Source organism: Centropristis striata, chromosome 5 (assembly GCF_030273125.1).
Source record: "Centropristis striata isolate RG_2023a ecotype Rhode Island chromosome 5, C.striata_1.0, whole genome shotgun sequence".
In the NCBI taxonomy this organism is placed as follows: Eukaryota; Metazoa; Chordata; class Actinopteri; order Perciformes; family Serranidae; genus Centropristis; species Centropristis striata.
In genome coordinates this window covers 22,693,520-22,710,470 of record NC_081521.1, presented here as the reverse complement: position 1 = coordinate 22,710,470, position 16,951 = coordinate 22,693,520, and the positions used below count along the sequence as shown (strand labels likewise).

General features: G+C 41.0%; 1 protein-coding gene across 2 annotated transcripts; it reads right to left on the bottom strand.

Moving 5' to 3' along the window:
- Positions 1-109: 109 nt before the first annotated feature.
- Positions 110-15,519, bottom strand: plekhn1 (pleckstrin homology domain containing, family N member 1). Of its 2 annotated transcripts, none has more exons than XM_059333441.1 (16): positions 15,379-15,519; positions 13,319-13,409; positions 12,957-13,118; positions 11,524-11,604; positions 10,987-11,077; positions 8,262-8,395; positions 6,992-7,141; positions 5,311-5,391; positions 5,122-5,197; positions 4,707-4,852; positions 4,326-4,478; positions 3,336-3,578; positions 2,654-2,809; positions 2,184-2,441; positions 1,891-1,951; positions 110-974 (listed from the first exon to the last, which is right to left on the bottom strand). In XM_059333441.1, the coding sequence occupies exons 1-16, from the start codon at positions 15,450-15,452 to the stop codon at positions 790-792; spliced, it is 2,142 nt and encodes a 713-aa protein (XP_059189424.1). In that variant the 5' UTR covers positions 15,453-15,519; the 3' UTR covers positions 110-789. The 2 variants fall into 2 exon arrangements, with proteins under 2 accessions (XP_059189424.1, XP_059189425.1); XM_059333442.1 differs by having other exon boundaries at positions 2,184-2,438.
- Between the last annotated feature and the right edge of the window lie 1,432 nt (positions 15,520-16,951).

Sequence of the window (16,951 nt, the reverse complement as noted above, 5' to 3'; positions counted from 1 at the left end):
ATATTTTTTTAATCTCAATGAATCTTTTGCTTGTGGTTAAATAAAGGTCAAATATATATTTAAAAAAAAAGATAACAATAGCAAATATAAGACAAATCAAACTTGCAGATACTTTTTTACAGTTTTATTTCCAAATATAAATAAACACCTCAAACAAAAATGAAAAAAGAAGCCACACAGGATATCAGTACAGTACTGTAGTAGCACTATTAGTATTAGCACCTTTAAGGCAGTCTGGTGAAGCCACATCTATTTGCCTTGATAATGTAGCATAATAAAATAACGAATTTACAACATTTACAAAAATGTACATCCTTTACTATAACAAGCCCTGATGGAATGCTTTTATAGCTTTAAATAAAAAATAGAACAATAAGTAAACTGGACAGCATGTTAGAAAATACTCAAATATATATTTTTAAAAAGACAGAGATTCTTGCACTACATATTATCCTTTAGTGCAACGACAATAATACATTAAAAAATAAAGTTAAAGCTACACAGTATATACACTCTGCCGTCTTAAATGCTACATATTAAACAGGCAGTTGAAGTCTGTCTGTTATCACTTTCATGATGTTGTGGTTTTAGCCCGTTCTTCTTCATTCCTGCACTCATTGTTCGTCTGCTTGACTACCCAACATCTGACAAAGGAGTTCATGAGATTTGTTGGTTCATACTGTATGCAGCAGGAGCAACACAGGCTGTGCTCGTTGGCTTTTTATTATCCCTCTGATAGAGATCTGTTGTTTGCACACGTCCAGACGAGTGCCGGGCTATTGTTTTGTTTTATGACCATCTCTGCTGGGTTGCCATGGCACCAGGGCCTCTGGCCCCATAGTCTAATCCTGTCCAGCGTGTCGAAATTCCAGACGTTGGCTGAATCATTCCAGTATCACAGTCGTACTCCCAAATGTTGTCATAGTCCATTTCCTGGTCATCTGGTTCTGTGGGTTCGAGGTACGAGTGGTGATCTATAGGAGCGAGAGAAGATTCCCAGGCTTTAAGTCTCAGACAATGAAATGCAAACCTCGCCTTGACTGAATAAACTTGGACACAGTCCCAACATGTGTATGGTGTGACTGGCTTTGTACCAACATATAATCTTACTGTAAAACCAGTAGTGTAACATGCCACTGCTACTCTGCCCTCATTGGTAATTCATGTCCTCTTTATAATGGTGTACAAACATGCAGATGGGAGAATGTCGTCATAGCACATGTTAGACTTTAGCAGTGAATCAATGTGAAATGCAATCATTGATAGACATTTTTTCATTTTTGATATTAGAGCCTGTAGCTACTACGTGTAATCCTGCACAGTTGTGTGCTGTCAATCACAGTGAAGGAGTAAACCCTGTCTGTGAAACAGTGTTCTCTTACACCGGGCTTTCCCTCACATGGGACATCTGCACAAATGGCATTTAGAGCTGCACTAAGCTCAATTTCATTGGCACATTTATGCATTTCCTGCACTTTCCAATTCTGTGGCCTTTAACCTTCTGTCTACCTGCTGACAGACCCAAGAGTCAATCAAATCAAGTGCATGCAGTGTTTAATTTAAGGTGTTACGGCGCGTGAGCAATGTTCTGTGTCCTTGGTGGTATTTAGGAAGGCGGCTGCTGGTGACGACTTTCATAACTCACACTTGTGAGAAATATGATGCCGCAGTGTTATGGCTGTGGTTTGAAACAGCACCCATTGTTTCTCAGTAGAAATCACGTTTTATTTAGTCATAACATGAATTGCCTAAAGATTAAAAAAATGATTTAGTTTTTGAGGGATATAATAATTTATTAGAAACCGTCAAGCATACTTGAACTCTACACACAGGCACATATAAACAGGGGCGTGCTTATCAGGTTTATGTTTGCATGCCATCAGTTCTTACCTGGTGAGTAACCATAAGGCATCTGGGAGGTATTCCTCGCAGAGCTCGACGGGAGGAGGATCTATGAAAAGATGTGAAAACAAAAGAAAGTTACTTCCCGTTGATCAGCTATAACAAACATTCTCACGTTCCTAAAAATATCTGTTTCATCTGTGGCATCTGTTCAAATATCACCTGCAGAACAAGTATATACACTCGCTCTGCTACCACGCAGTGCATTAGTGTTGCACTTTGTACCAAAGCATTCCAGAAACCAGAGTGTCCTGGGAGATGAGTATCTCTGTGTTTCTCACCTGCTCTTGCACTTGGCCGGGAGCAGGTAGCAGCTTTAGCCTGGACACGGCCTCAGCCCTTTGCTCTGCTTGGCTCTGAGCAGTTTCCATCTCCAGCCCCAGAGTCTGTCCCTGGGAGTTGGTCAGGACCAGGCTTCTCCTGCAGCGCTTGCCCATAGGAGGGGTGCGGAGCTGGAAGGAGGAGGGCAGAAGCTGGGGGCCCTGCTGCTGCTGATAATGGTGGTGGTGTTGCTGAATTGACTCTTGCCAGCTCTGCTGCTAAAGAACAGAGGGAGATGTATTAGAGTAGAGAAGCTTTTAACATGTAAAAAACAGAAGTTTAGATTATTAACATGATCATTTCACATGCATGAAGTGCTCTTAGTTATTTTTTCACTGAACGTGTGTATGTGGGCGTGCGCTGCTTGATATCTTACAGGCTGCGCAGGTGTAAATTGAACCTATGGATCCAGTATCATTGACCCACTTACCACTGGCCTGGCGTCATCCAATGAGTAGATTTCGGGGCTGCAGGGCTCATCGTACAGGGGCGACAAGGGCTGCCGTGGGGCACACATGTCCGAGTGGCGCTGGGGGGCGTTCATGGGGTAGTTCAGGGTTGTCTGAGGGGTGCTCCAGCTGTTGGACTGATCACAAAAGATTCAAATAGTTAGTTTTGAACAAAAAGCAATGAGAGAAAAATCAACTCAGTCTCTCACACTCTGTGTATTCACAGAAGGCACACTGTATGATCAGATTCCCAAATGCAGATTTTGGACCAGTGCCACTGGTGCAGCGGTGGTGTGACAGCAATCTGTTGTCTTACAAATCGACTTGCAGCTGTCAGTGTTGTGTATCAAAACTGAACTCCTAACTGCCACAGTAATGTGAGGACACCCCCTCAGTACAGAAACTGTTTCCTGATCGCTGGCTTAAGTTTTGTTTATGAACCATAATAGAGCTTTCATCCTTTGCACCGTGAAGAAGATTGATCTTTCAACTTCAATTTGGACAAATGCTACTATTATCCCATTTGTTAACACCATATGCATGACCCCTCTCAGCCAACTGCATGGTGTGTCTATTTTAGTTACTCCTCACATGATATGTAAAATAAGTCAACGGGCTCGAGGGGAATATTTGGTTATCGAGTTAGATGCCAGACTGAATTACCTTGACGAGCGGGGCCTTCTCTAGCCGCTGTGGGCTGGCACGGTGTCGGGCAGAGTAGGGCGTGCTGTAGACCTGAGATAGCGCTGAGCTCTCTGCAGGCTGGAGGTAGGAGCTGCGCTGGGGGGAGGAGTAGCGTAGGGGCAAAGGTCGTAGGTCACGCTCGGGCCTGGTGTGGGAAGACATGCTGTTGGTCCTGCTGCCCAGGCGGGCAGTCTCAGCCGAGGAGGGACGACTGGAGTTGTACTATAGGGACAACAAACACATCCAGAGCAAAAGTCAGCACAGAGTTGTGGCTATTCAACACGGGTGACATCACATTACATTATCATATTATAATATGACATTATCAACTCTCCTCTCTGCAGTGTTAGTTTTCTTCATCATTTTGTGTTTTATTTGTAAACGCCGTCATCTAACTGTGAGAGAGTTTAATCAGGAGGGTGGAGGTCCAAGTCAGAAGCTGTACAACAACATGTCTTTTGGGCACTGAGCCCTTTTAATTTAAACTAATTGGACAGGCAGTTGGCCTTCATAGCCCCTCTCCTGGGGGAGTTTGTTCAAAAGTCCTGATAATGCAGAGTGCTCCAGTGCTTCTTAAAGAGACTAAAGTTTAACAAACAAAGTTTTTACTTCTGGATCAACATGTGCTGCAAGAGCCTCTTGTCTTCTAACAGCCAAAAGTTTTTTTTATTGGTAGATTTTAGGATAAATTGCTGACTTTTTAAATTTTCTTTTTAGTTGAAGGCCTGAGGATCATTGGCTGAGCCTTTGCAACGGGAGCACTCTGGTCTGCAGACATTGCTTAATAATTAACTTGGTAAAAGAAAGGTGTTGCTGCTCTGCTCCACCAAAACAAACACAAGGTTTTCTTTGGCAACGTACAACGAACTCCTACCACATTTAGAACTGTGCAAATATTGAAGCATTGGTGTGCTTAAGTTTTGTTTATTAGTTCAAGAATACTTGAGAAGCAGCACACAGCTGACTTACACAGAGGGGTTCAGTGTATCCTGGGGACAGAGGGTTGTCCTCGGGGATGGGTAACTGAAGGTTGAGGGACCCACATCCACTCTGCGACTGGCTGAACTTCAGAGACTCAGACCGTTCATGGCTGTTTCCACTCCACCTATCAAAATGTGGAGCCTAGAGATTGTAGAACAAAAAAATTGAATTAAAATATTTGATTGAAGAACCAATGAGCATTTTTTAAACTTTAACCGACTGTTGACTAAGTAGCAGTAGTATTTGTAGTAAATCATTAATCATAGTAATGCTGAATGCCAAAAGAGGCAGGGCCATCTTGTCTGTCTTTATCTCTTGTCCTCATACTTGAGTAGTGTAATTGTTCAAACAAAAGTGGGCGTGCCGCACCTCTCTGTGCGTCGGGGTGTAGATGATGTCATACACGGGGGGCGGGGGGCTGACAACGGGCACGTCAGCGCTTTTGAAATGCTGGATCCAGTCGCAGAACTCGGTCCTATCCAGACACGACACCACGATGGGGTTGATCAACTTCCCTGGGAAGAGAGAGAGGGGGAACGGGGAGCACAAAGCCTGTCATTCGGTCGGTTCACTCACTGGAATGTGCCATAGTCAGATTGTCATTCACTGGGGATAAAACCAGCTCATTCATGGAGGGTTACACTCTGTGACGCTAGCGGATTCATGGAAAAGGCCACTTAGCGTAACACATGCATAAGAATGTACACTGATTTAGATCCCTTTAACATGTCTTTTTAAATGTGCTGCAGAGGAGCAGAGCCGCTCACTCATTCACTGTGTTTACCTTCGATCATAAAGGTGTTGGGCTTGACGTCTTGGCAGGGTGTGGTCACTGTAATCATGTTGAGTGGAAGCTTCCCCTGTAATCATAATGACTCTTTAAGTATTTCATGCAAACACTTATATTACTATTTGCACACAGCTCAGGATGTGACTAAGTTGAAGAGTGAAAGGTCAGTAAGGTTGGTGGTACCTTATAGAAGAGGCCATCGTTCTCCTCTGATAGGATGATCAGCGTTGCTGGGTACATCACCAGCAGTCTGTCGCTCTGCTCCTGTGGGCACAAGATTACAGCTGCTGATGAGCTTTGTATAGTTTTGTTTCAATACATCAAGTATATATATAATTACACAGTGTTATTCTTATACATGAGCAGTTTCATTCACAGGTCAGTTAACCATTGTCTACAGTCATGGAAAAAATTATTAGAGCTTTTTTTTTTTCAATTTCTTGTTCATTCTAATATCTGGTACAACTAATGGTACATTTGTTTGGACAAATATAATGATAACAAGTTTAATAACAGTCTAACAGTTTAATTCAAGAACTGATATCTAGACATTTTCCATGGTTTTCTTGATTATAACCAAAATCATTACTGGAAAACCATCTGTAATGGCTAGATATCAGCTCTTAAATTAAACTCTTATGAGCTATTTTTGTTGTTATCATTATATTTGTCCAAACAAATGTACCTTTAGTTGTACCAGGCATTAAAATGAACAAGAAATTGAACAAAACAAGGGTGGTCTAATCATTTTTTTCCATGACTTAATGTTTGTTTATGTTTTTCAAAAGTACTTTTTCTATCTTTAAATTCAGCTTTATGTTGTCAAAAGACAATGACACACCTTAACATAAGGAAACATGAGGGATTGTCTCCCTGTGAAGAAGCCAAATTCTCATTTGTGTGCAAAGTGAAAAAAAAATTCTCAAGTCTGACACAATAATGTCAAATAGGAATTCTTAAATTTTGAGTCATTTCCCTATCTCTTATATATGATATTTTACCCTCCAAAATTGCAACAAACACTTTCTTCTGATTGTAAGAAAACAATCTGATGACTCCAGTTTTTCTGATAAGACTATGAATAATTCAAAAGCTGAGAGGCAACCGTGAGACCTGACACAAACTTTAAAAAACACCAGCATTATCCTTTAATACTGTGTTAAGACGCACAGTTTAATTCCCAGTAAGGTCTTCAGTGGAACCAGTTAGTGGGGCATTTAAAGGTGCGGCAGACTGAGAGTTTATGTTTCCTCTCCCTCTCGAGGGTGTGTCTGGACAGACAGCTGACATTCCAGCTGTGAGGTGAGTCGAGTCACTGCGTGAGCCGGGCAAATGCCTCTCACACACCCAGGCCCTAAATCTCACAAACTTCAATCGGGCTGCCGCTATTTCCCACAGTGAATTAATTACTGATATCCATGCAAGCCGTGTCACGACGACTGTTTTTATTGGCTGCTATGTGAAGCCGTATCAGCATTATTTATTTTTGATGCGGTTAGCGAGGAGTCGTGTATTTCAACAGTTGGTTGCAGGTGTCTGCCACTGTCTTACACCTTGACAGGAAAATAAAGATAATAGTGTTAAATCTGCACAGGAGGTAACATTTGCCAAAATATGGACTCCACCCTTCCCACTGACTCCTTTCATTGCGTTGAGGTAATGTGTGTGTTGCACAATCTCGAAACTATGTGAGTCACCTGGATTTAGAGCTGATGTTATCCTGCTTTTATTCATCAGGTGAAAAATTCCCAGAGTTTGAAAACATGTATGTATGATGAGTGTTGTACTGTATATTTCCATATACAGGCAACAGCAGAGAGATATTATAGTGATTCACCCCTGATTAGCAGCAGTGATGTCTTACCTGACAGGGCAGGTGCTGCAGTCTGACTTTCGTGACGTAGGTGATGGTGCCCAGGCTGTCCCGCTGAGAGCCCTCCCACTCGTAGATGGGTTCTCTGTTTATGGAGTTCCTCAGTTCCTCTCTGCCCTCAGAAGTCTCGTTCTGGTTTACCTATGATGGGAGCACATGGGAGAATCATCAGTAAAGTAAATAATTTTTTAAAAAAGTGACAAAGTGCTTTACGTACAGTTAGAATCAGTTGATAAAAGATTGTAACAAAAGATATACAACTAAAAGTGCACTCAGAGCGCAGACCTCCCTTTAAGGCATGCCCTATCTCGCTTTGTTAATGTTTAAACTTCAGGGGCGTTCAAAGTAATTTTTCTGATTATTCTGACACCACATGAATGCAGCACAAACGTCAACAGTGTCAGTGAAAGTGAAAAATTGTTTGTGTATCCACCCTGAGATTCTGATCTTCTCAAAAATGTAATGGCTTCTACCTTGCTACAGCTGGTAGTTTTCAGACTGCTACAGTTTTTGAGACATGTTTTTTTTTTAGCTCTGCTCTCCAGCAGATTTAAACATGTTGATCTGAATCTCTTTCCCAGAATGTCACTCTTGTTGCTGCATTAAGCGCTTCCAAGCCGAGGCTTACAAAAGAATCAACGGTTCAGTTGTTTTCTTCTGGTGTGACACATCTAGGGTCATGTGTCTCATCAGCCGTTTCTCCCACCTGTGGGTGTAGAGTCAGCACTTTAGCCCTTTGCAGATGTGAGCGTTCGTTTGATGTAGGCTGTGATGTGGTCAATGCCGCTCCCTAGTATCCAGGCCTCAGGGAGAGCCAGCAGTGACCTACTTGACTCATCAAATCTGCACAGTCACACACCCTCTTTTTATCAGAAGTGGTTGTAGGCTAATCCACCAGGTGGATTAAAAGATGACCCCACACACAAAAGGATGTTAATCTTTGTTGCAGCGCAGAAGTCAGATTTGATGCAGCCTGATACAATGTCTCATCAGCTATTTGGAGCGGGGGGGGGGGTCAAAACATGTTGATAAACTTACTTTCACTCTGGTGTAGTTTTCGGGTGCAATAGCAGTGCCCCCATTGGCCTCAATGTTTTAAACACGGAAACTTTGCACTCTTTGTGGCCGGGATTGACTTCTTTTTTTTTTCCTGAGTAATTTTACGTTAATCCCTGACTTCCCTGATTTTATTGTTTCCCAGGCAAGAACCAAAGCCCTTGGGTTACTACAAGTGGGTATGAAAACGTGTTTTTTAACTTACTTTCACTCTGGTGAAGTTTTCAGGTGCAATAGCAGTGCCCCCATTGGCCTCAATGTTTTCTTTAAGCAGGCCGAACCACAGGTCCATTTCTTCTTGGTTGGCGCAGTAGACGATGATGGGGTTAAGGCTGACACCTGCAGGGTTCAAAGGTCACAAGAAGAGACGAGTAGGAGAAAGTGTTAGCCAGGCTTGTTTTTCTGAGCCTAAGAATCATTAACCCTGTTCACAAACTCCTTTTGTGGCTGTTTTGAACATGTTGTTCAATAAGTACAATAAATGTTAACACGTGTTCAAAACCACATGTAAGACCTCTTGCGGAAGATTCCCTCTCTGACCTGCTTCTTTTGGCATTTAAAAAATCGCAGCAGACTCTCCCACCCACGAACCGTTTACCCAGGAGGAATGAGTAGGACTTGGGATGAAAAGAGCTGCAATCTTTCTCTATCTATCAGCCCCACACATACCAGAGATAACCAGCAGAGATAGCCTGTTTCATTCCAGTCCCATTGCTTTGTTCTGTAATCGTCTGGAACCATAGTCCACTGACTGCTCCTTAATAAGCAGCTACTCTAGATTCATCTTTTGACTTTCTCCTCATCCCCTCTTACTTGTAGACCTTAACCATAATCATTGAAAAGTTGTTTATCCACATTTCAAGCAAGTAAATAATGAGAGGAGTCAGACTGGGAGCACATACTGAGACTCTTCAAACTCAGAAAGTTTACAGAGGCCATTAACTACTGTTAAAAGTAATTAACTATCATTATCTAACTTTCACAGCTACATTAATTCAAACCATGTGAGGGCTTCTGGGAATCTTAAAAGACCATCTCACGCTGCGTTTGCTTCGTCATTCTCCAACTCACCAGCACCGCTGTGCGCAAAAGCTGATTCATATTCTCAGCTGAGCCAGAGCGGGACGCGGGAGGAAATCTGTATATGGGATCTTTCACTTGACTCAGAATTTCGTCACGCTTCCTCTAGATGTTTCCTGTCAGTGATGCCTCCCATAAGGTAAATATAGGTTCACACTGAACAATGAAAACAACTGCAATACAATACCACAAAATAACAGGCTTGATCCGGGAATTGCAAAGTCAAAGAGTGTCAATATTATGACAGGCGAGATGTGTTCAGATTTCAGTGAGATAGTAATGATAAAGAAATATAAACACGGAAACTTTGCACTCTTTGTGGCCGGGATTGACTTTTCTTTTCTTTTTTTTTTCTTAATTTTACGTTAATCCCTGACTTTGCAGATTTTATTGTTTCCCAGGCAAGAACCAAAGCCCTTGAGTCACTACAGCGGCTTATTTCTAATGAATGAAAGGACATGAGATTGTTTGAGTTCAAAAGCTAAGTGACATTTCCACAGGACATTAACCTGAGCAGTTTTTGGAATGTGCCATAGATTATACGCAGTGACAAGGCTAAGAGCGGTAGCTGGGCTTTTCTGCGCGACAGCTGGGCTGACTTAAGTGCACCTGTTGTCTAACAAGCGGGGCCTTTAAGGCCGTTTTGGCTCCCTGACCAAGGGTGAAGGGGGCCCAGCTCTAGTTAGTCTTGAGGTTGAGTGGAGGTGAAGAGGGTCGCGGCACCTTTGAATCACTGGAATGTGACAACATAGGAAATGCTGCAGCTTGAAAATAGCGTGTGGTTCTCTCAGGTTTATAAGTGAGGAGAATTTTTACTTTGATCCACAAATGATGTGAGGGACAAACATAGCAGACCACCAGCAGGGTCAAAAAATAGAAACAAATTAAAACAGGGTTCCTTTAGCTTATCCAAAGTCTAATGCAAGCATTTTTCAAGCATTTTCAAGGTGTATTTTGAATCTCCTCCAGCTCCATACACTTGTGGAAGATATTTATGTACACTATATTTTACTTTTTCTCCACATTAAATTAGATGTTATTGTACGACCAAAGTTATTAGCGCCAATTATGGAAGAAAAAAAAACGACCAGGGTGAGGGGGTTAATATTTCGAGAAAAAAGTTGCAAATTTATGAGAATAAAAGTGGTAACTCTACGGGAAAAAAGAAGCATATTTATGAGAGAAAAGTCGGAAAAATTTGCTAGTTTTTCCAGGTACTACATCACCACATTTTATTCGTTTCTACCCGCAGGATGTCTCACGCTTTTTCATACAATACATTTTTTTTCCTCATAAATCTGCTACATTTTTCTTGTAGATTTGCCACTTTTAATCTCGCAAATCTATGACTTTTTTTTCTCGCAGATTAATCACTTCAATCTCATAAATTTTCAACTTTTTTCTCGAAATATTGCCCCCCTCCCCTGGTCCGTTTATTTTTCTTACTTGGCCCTTATTGTGCTATAAACAACCAAATATATGTTTTGTGACAGCATTTTTCCAGAAGTGGGACAATTTAAGAATGTGCCACCTCTTTGTAAGTAGACTTTATAAACTAAACTACAAGTTATTCTTTCAAAATCAACTTTTCAAACCTTGCAAACACCACTTAAAAAAAATAAAAAAAGGAAAGGTTTTTCTAGCACCCGTAGGAACCCTGTCATAATCATAAAATTAAATTAAATATGAGCAAAAAGACTCTGCCCTCACCTGGATAAGTTGCTTCCACTCTTCCACTGATTGATTATATAAATTCAACACCACCAATAAAACTCAGAAGTGATTATAACAACATTCCAGTGCTCGGTGCCAACACCCAAATGTGTACTGTGTAGCGAGGTCGAACTTACCGTTTATTTGAAAGGCGAATTCCTGGGGTTGGCTGTGGTTGCAGTTCTGTTGCAGGTTGCAGATGGTGAGTTCTTTCAACGGAAGAGTTCCCTGCACACAAAACAACAAAAAGCTCTATCACGCGTCTTTGAACAAAAGAATAAAAAAATCTCATTGACATACCAAAAGCAGTCTCTGTGACATCTCCCTTGCTCTATTTCAGCCAATTAATCAGCTTTTAATCACCTGGACCCTGAGGTCAGCCTTGTACGTCGATGATGTATTCATGTCTGTGTTACATATGCCGTCATCTATATTCTGACTCATACTGTGTGCAGGTGCGTAGGTGTTTCTTTTTGACATGGCTCTCAACAGACACAGTAAAATGATGATTAATGGCTGCTCATGCTTTATGAGACTTTATGAGGTAAAGAAGCATCATCATACTTTCTGTTTACCAACACAAACCGTGTTGACAGGATATGCATGTCTGTATGTATGATGACATAACTTTAAATTCTGCCCTACAGGAATATTAAAAACCATAAAAACCTCACCTGATATGTCAGTCCGGTTGTGTTGTTGGAGACAAAATGAAGGTGTGTCTGGAAGAGGTCCAGGTAGCAATCATGTATATCCTGCAGAGAGAAAAAGTGAAGTTAAACAGTGAAAGAGTTACAGATGCAGATACAGTGTGGATAAAATTAGTCCTGTCTGAGAATACTAAAATCACGCAAGAAAACCATAATCCTTGTCCTTTTAATAAGGTTTAATTAGAACACTAATAAGTAAAAGCTGGGGTGATGAAAATAAATATTGCATGCACATACAGTCGTGGAAAAAATTAATAGACCACCCTTGTTTTCTTCAAAGTATTGCTCACTTTAATGCCTGGTACAACTAAAGGTACATTTGTTTGGAGAATATAATGATAACAGCAAAAATAGCTGATAAGAGTTTAATTTAAGAGCTGATATTTAGCCATTTTCCGTGGTTGTCTTAATAATGATTTTGGTTAAATTTGGAAAGCGTGGTTTTATATTTTTTTCCATGACTGTAGAAGCATGTCTGGAAGCCTGTGTTGTACTCTACTCTGTTGTTTGTCCCAGATGAAGAATCGGTCATATATTTATAGAATAATTATTCTTTTAATCCTTGCCAGGGGTTATGTCTGATATTTTATTTCATATAGAAACATCTTGTTCTTCTTGTTCTTGTATCTTGTGCTGATTCACAGAGCACCAACAGGAAATGTTCTGATTTAGTAGGCTGCTGAAGGATTCCCATAAATCTAGGAATTTCTTCACTGACCACAAACTGCAATTAAAAGTCTTTTTGACGGCAATCCTCGCTTTCTTTAATGATTCATGATTCGTATTCATTTCTCACTACCTTGTAATACATGTTTCCTTCCTGTGTACTTTTATTTTCTGTTACAATAATACAACATGTTCTTTTGCTGTCATGACGCTGTTCCTTTAATTAATCTTTTCCTGTCACTTTTTGACAGAGCTGTTGGGCCACAGCTCTGACAAATTGCAATTCCCACAGTGAGGAGCCGGTGTGTCCTCTATCAGTCTCCGGGATCAGAGGAACTCTCTCTACCCTGAGGTTTTCTCTCTGAGATGTTTCACAACCACAGCAGAAGTGAGCATGTCCAAACACAGGCTGCGGTCCGCTTTGAGGAGAATGGATTGGATTATTCACAGCCAGCCACTACGTCAATACCAGCAGCAGCCAGTTTCATAGTGTTCAGTGGCCGCAGAGCTACATCCTATTATTCTTTGTCAGTTTTTTATTATTGTTGTTTGCTTATTTTGGTTTTGACACTTCACATAGATGACTGGCATGATGTGTCATTGTAGACTTGTTCATTGTTTGAGACCTCATTAACCGCAAGAGGGATTGTGCAGCATTAGTGTTGTTATCTTTTATAGTTGCTTTCCTGATATTTCAACATAGAGTCATTAAAAAGTCATTTTGTTCTCACCTGGCAGTGCAGGAAGCGGAAACGAACTTTGGAGCTGTGAATCATCCGTCCGTAATTCTTCACATTGATGCTGCTCTTCTTCCAGCCGCTGGCCGGGTCGTAAGGGAACGGAGGATCCCATTTTATGTTTCCTATCGTCTGCAGGTCTTTATGGGACATTTCCTGCAACAGATCATAACGTGAGTGAAGTTTAGACATGACTTGAATAAACCAGTTAGACCTGCTGTTAAAATCAGTCAGACACGCCAATAAAAATCGAGTTGCACAAAGGCTGACATTTATAGGAGAGCAGTTTTGTTTGGTATGCAGATGATTGAGTTTCAGGCTGTCACCATCTCGTACGAGCTGGTGGAGGTTCTTACCTTTCTGGGGGTGACGGTACACAGAATATTGATGATGCTGTTGGATTTCTCTTGTCCCTCTTGGGGATTCTTCTTGCGAAACAGGCGGCTGCTGCAACAGAGAGAAGAAAACCACGTGTTAATACTCACTCTCCAATATTTACCATCTATTCTATGTTTACTCTTCAGTTAACTTCCCAACTGCAGCGTCACAAGGAGTATTTCCTGTTTATGTTAGTTTACTCTCATCTACTGTTGTCAGATGAGAGTTGACCTACATACAGTCATGGAAAAATTATTAGACCACCCTTTTTCTTCAATTTCTTGTTCACTTTGATGCCTATAACAACTAAAGGTACATTTGTTTCGACAAATATAATGATAACAAGAAAAATAGCTTATAATAGTTTAATTTAAGAGCTGATATCTTGCCATGTTCCATGGTTTTCTTGATAATAACCAAAATCATTATCTAATAATTTTTTCCATGACTGAATAACAATCCTTGCTCCACCATTTTGCATATCAGATTCAGGATCTGTGACTTATTTCTTTCCTCTTTTTTAAAATAGTAATCAGGTCACAAACTGAAACCTGAAGTGCCGACAGTTCAATTTTCACAGTAGATTAATGACTTTGCATCATGATTTGTGTCTCATGTCATATGAATTAACTGGAGCTCCTTCCTATGCCCTCGCTCCATCAATGCCAGCCATTTAAATGATAAGAACAATCAGGTCTTGTGTTTCTGATAGCGAGGATATGCATAGGAAAATCAGCATTCAATGTCCTTCTTTGTTTTGCATGACCCCCATCAGTTACCATTAGTGTCACATCTTTATGAGGAAGCTCCCTCACTGCAATGATAAGACTCGGGACTGCTTTTACAATCTCAGCCTGTAGTTTATCTGCTTATCTGCACATATATGTGCCAGTGTCCTCCATGCAACAACGCAGGCTATTGTTTGCATGGTGGGAATCAAGGTCTGTCTAATCAGGAAGTCCAGCATCAGGCATTGATTAGTGTCTAGTGTGTGATGGTATTCCAGTACATCAGTGTTTTACAGTGTATTCATGCACAGAGAAAACCATGCACACTGATGCAATCCACAGTTGCAAAGTGAAAGAGGAATGTAGATAATAGACAGGTAGTTGGTTTGCACACCCAACATTCTCTAAGTCACTGTAGTGGCATTCAACCGCTGCTCGCTCCTCTTCTCTGTAGGGAATACCTGAGGCTGGCCTGATTCACCAACACAAAGACTTAGTAGGGTACACAGGAAACTCGAACACTGAACGTATTGTCCATGCCGAGCCATCGAACCAACTTGGAAGGTGTATCAGTATTCAAGCTTGAGCCGTTGGTTTTTTTTTTGTTGAAAGGTTGCCCTGCTTCTGTTTTTATTTGAAAACCAAGAGCTTCATGGCACGTTTGACAAAACCAGACCCTGAATCATCACACAGCACAGGGCAGAAGACTGGGGCAGAGCATAATTAGAATCAGATGTGCTGGTCTAGGAGAGTGGGCTGGAACCAGGGTAACATGCCCAGGCATATAATCCCGAATAATCAAAGTAAATTTAGTAGAATAACAAGTACAACCCATTAATGTCAATCATATTCCGTGTTCATGTTCAAAGCCTTCATGTCAGATTAGTACAACATATATCAGGTATCATAAACCAGATATCAGCTATTAAGTATAATTGCTCACATGTGATCTTGATAATGATTGGGGTCAGGTCCTGATTTTGGAGGGAAACCAGATTCGCTGACAGCTGGCAGATTATCTTCACAGGGATGCAAAGAGGAGGCAAATGGTAACTGGATCATTGACACCGTTGGCCAGACGGGCAGCGCTCAGGCACAGCTCTGAGACTATCCTGTATTACCACATGATCCTGACCCTGGCCTCGCAAACTTCACAACCTCTGTTTAACCTCTTCGCTCAAAAACCCTGAGAAATACCAAGAATTCCTTCCAGCTGAAACACAGAGTCTAGAAAAACAAGCGGCAGCCGAGAGCATGACACACTGACACAAGTACAGTAAGAATACCTGGACTACACGGATTGTTCTTACCTGTTTCTGCGTATGAAACTCTTGCTGGAGAATCTGAAGTTGTGCTGGGGGTAACATGACATGCTGCTCCCCATGCTGCCAGGCTCTGTGGGGCTCTGAGCTGCTCTGTAGATAAACCTTCTGTGATGGATGAGTGTAATCCAAGAGTGTGGTGTGCTCACTGCTGCAGTTCAGCTTGTACTGAGAGAGAAGTGGGCAGGGTGAGGGCTGTTAGTCAGACCGGTGAGAGCGTGTCTGCGTAAGAGGGGTGGAGTTTAGGGCTGTGTCACACACAGGCTGTGTGTCTGCGTGTGTGTGTGTGTGTGTCTGCGTGTGTGTGTGTGTCTGGTGAACAACCAGTGGGACTCACACCTTCTGTGAGTGGCCTCTGTCTGTTAAATCAATCCCAACAACAAAGACAGGGGGGTTCAGGGAGAAGTGTGCCATTTCACACCTTCCAGGAGCCAAATGGAGCTCATTGTTGGGTCAGCACTGCAATGAGTGGTCACCTAACACACTGGATGGTGTGTGTCAATCAAAGCGGAAGATGGGAGCTTCCACTGGCATGCCCAGACATGAAAAATGCCTGCACACTTAAGTAGTCTATTTATTTTTGCCCCACATACTTTAAACACATCAGTATCATTTTGAAACTTAAGTATCTTGGGAAATGTTGCATTACCCTTTTTGTTTTTGTTCCACGAAATGAAAAGAAAACACAGCGTAAATGTTAAAAATAGACAAAACATCACTGTGGTATTTTAACTGAGGGTGTGAATGTATCAGGTATCATGATGATTAATATGAGATTTTCTAATTTTTTTCTTAAACTTATGGAATATTTTCAATTCCCACCTCACCTGTCAGTGAACTGGGAAGGGAGGATAGTTTAAACAGGACGTTTGTTTATTCAAAGGCTCTAATTTTCATAATGCAAGAGGTGTATGCAAACATATCTTGTTTGCATACACCTACTCTTCCTTTATGAGGAGTTTGTTCCTAAATGAGATATCCACCACCTAAAAATGAAACTCCTTCTAACAAACAAGCTTAAAATGAACTTTTGATGCTTTTTAGTCTCCAAAATCAGCTTTTCACTGCTGTATTTACATTTTCTTCTCAAGGGATATACAGGTGCATCTCAATACATTAGAATATCATGGAAAAGTCCATCTCCAGTAGTTCAAGTCAAATAGCCCCAACCAAGTATTGAGTGCATATAGATGGATATACTTTTCAGAGGCCAACATTTCCATATTAAACATACTTTTTAAAATTGGTCTTTTGTATATTTTTTATAAAAAAATTTGGAGACAATGAATTTTAGGTCTCCATTAAATGTAAGCCATAATCATTATAATTAGAAGAAATTAAATAAATTAAGGCATGAAATGTTTCATTCTGTGTGTAATTGATCTATATAATGTGTTATTTACACTTTTTGAATTGAATTACTGATATAAATAAACTTTTCTATGATATTCTAATTTATTGACATGCACCTGTACAGTATAATATAACAAGACAATCATTTTTACTTCCAACTTACATTGCCTTTAGGCTTTTTTAGTAATTAGGTCATTAACAATAGCTT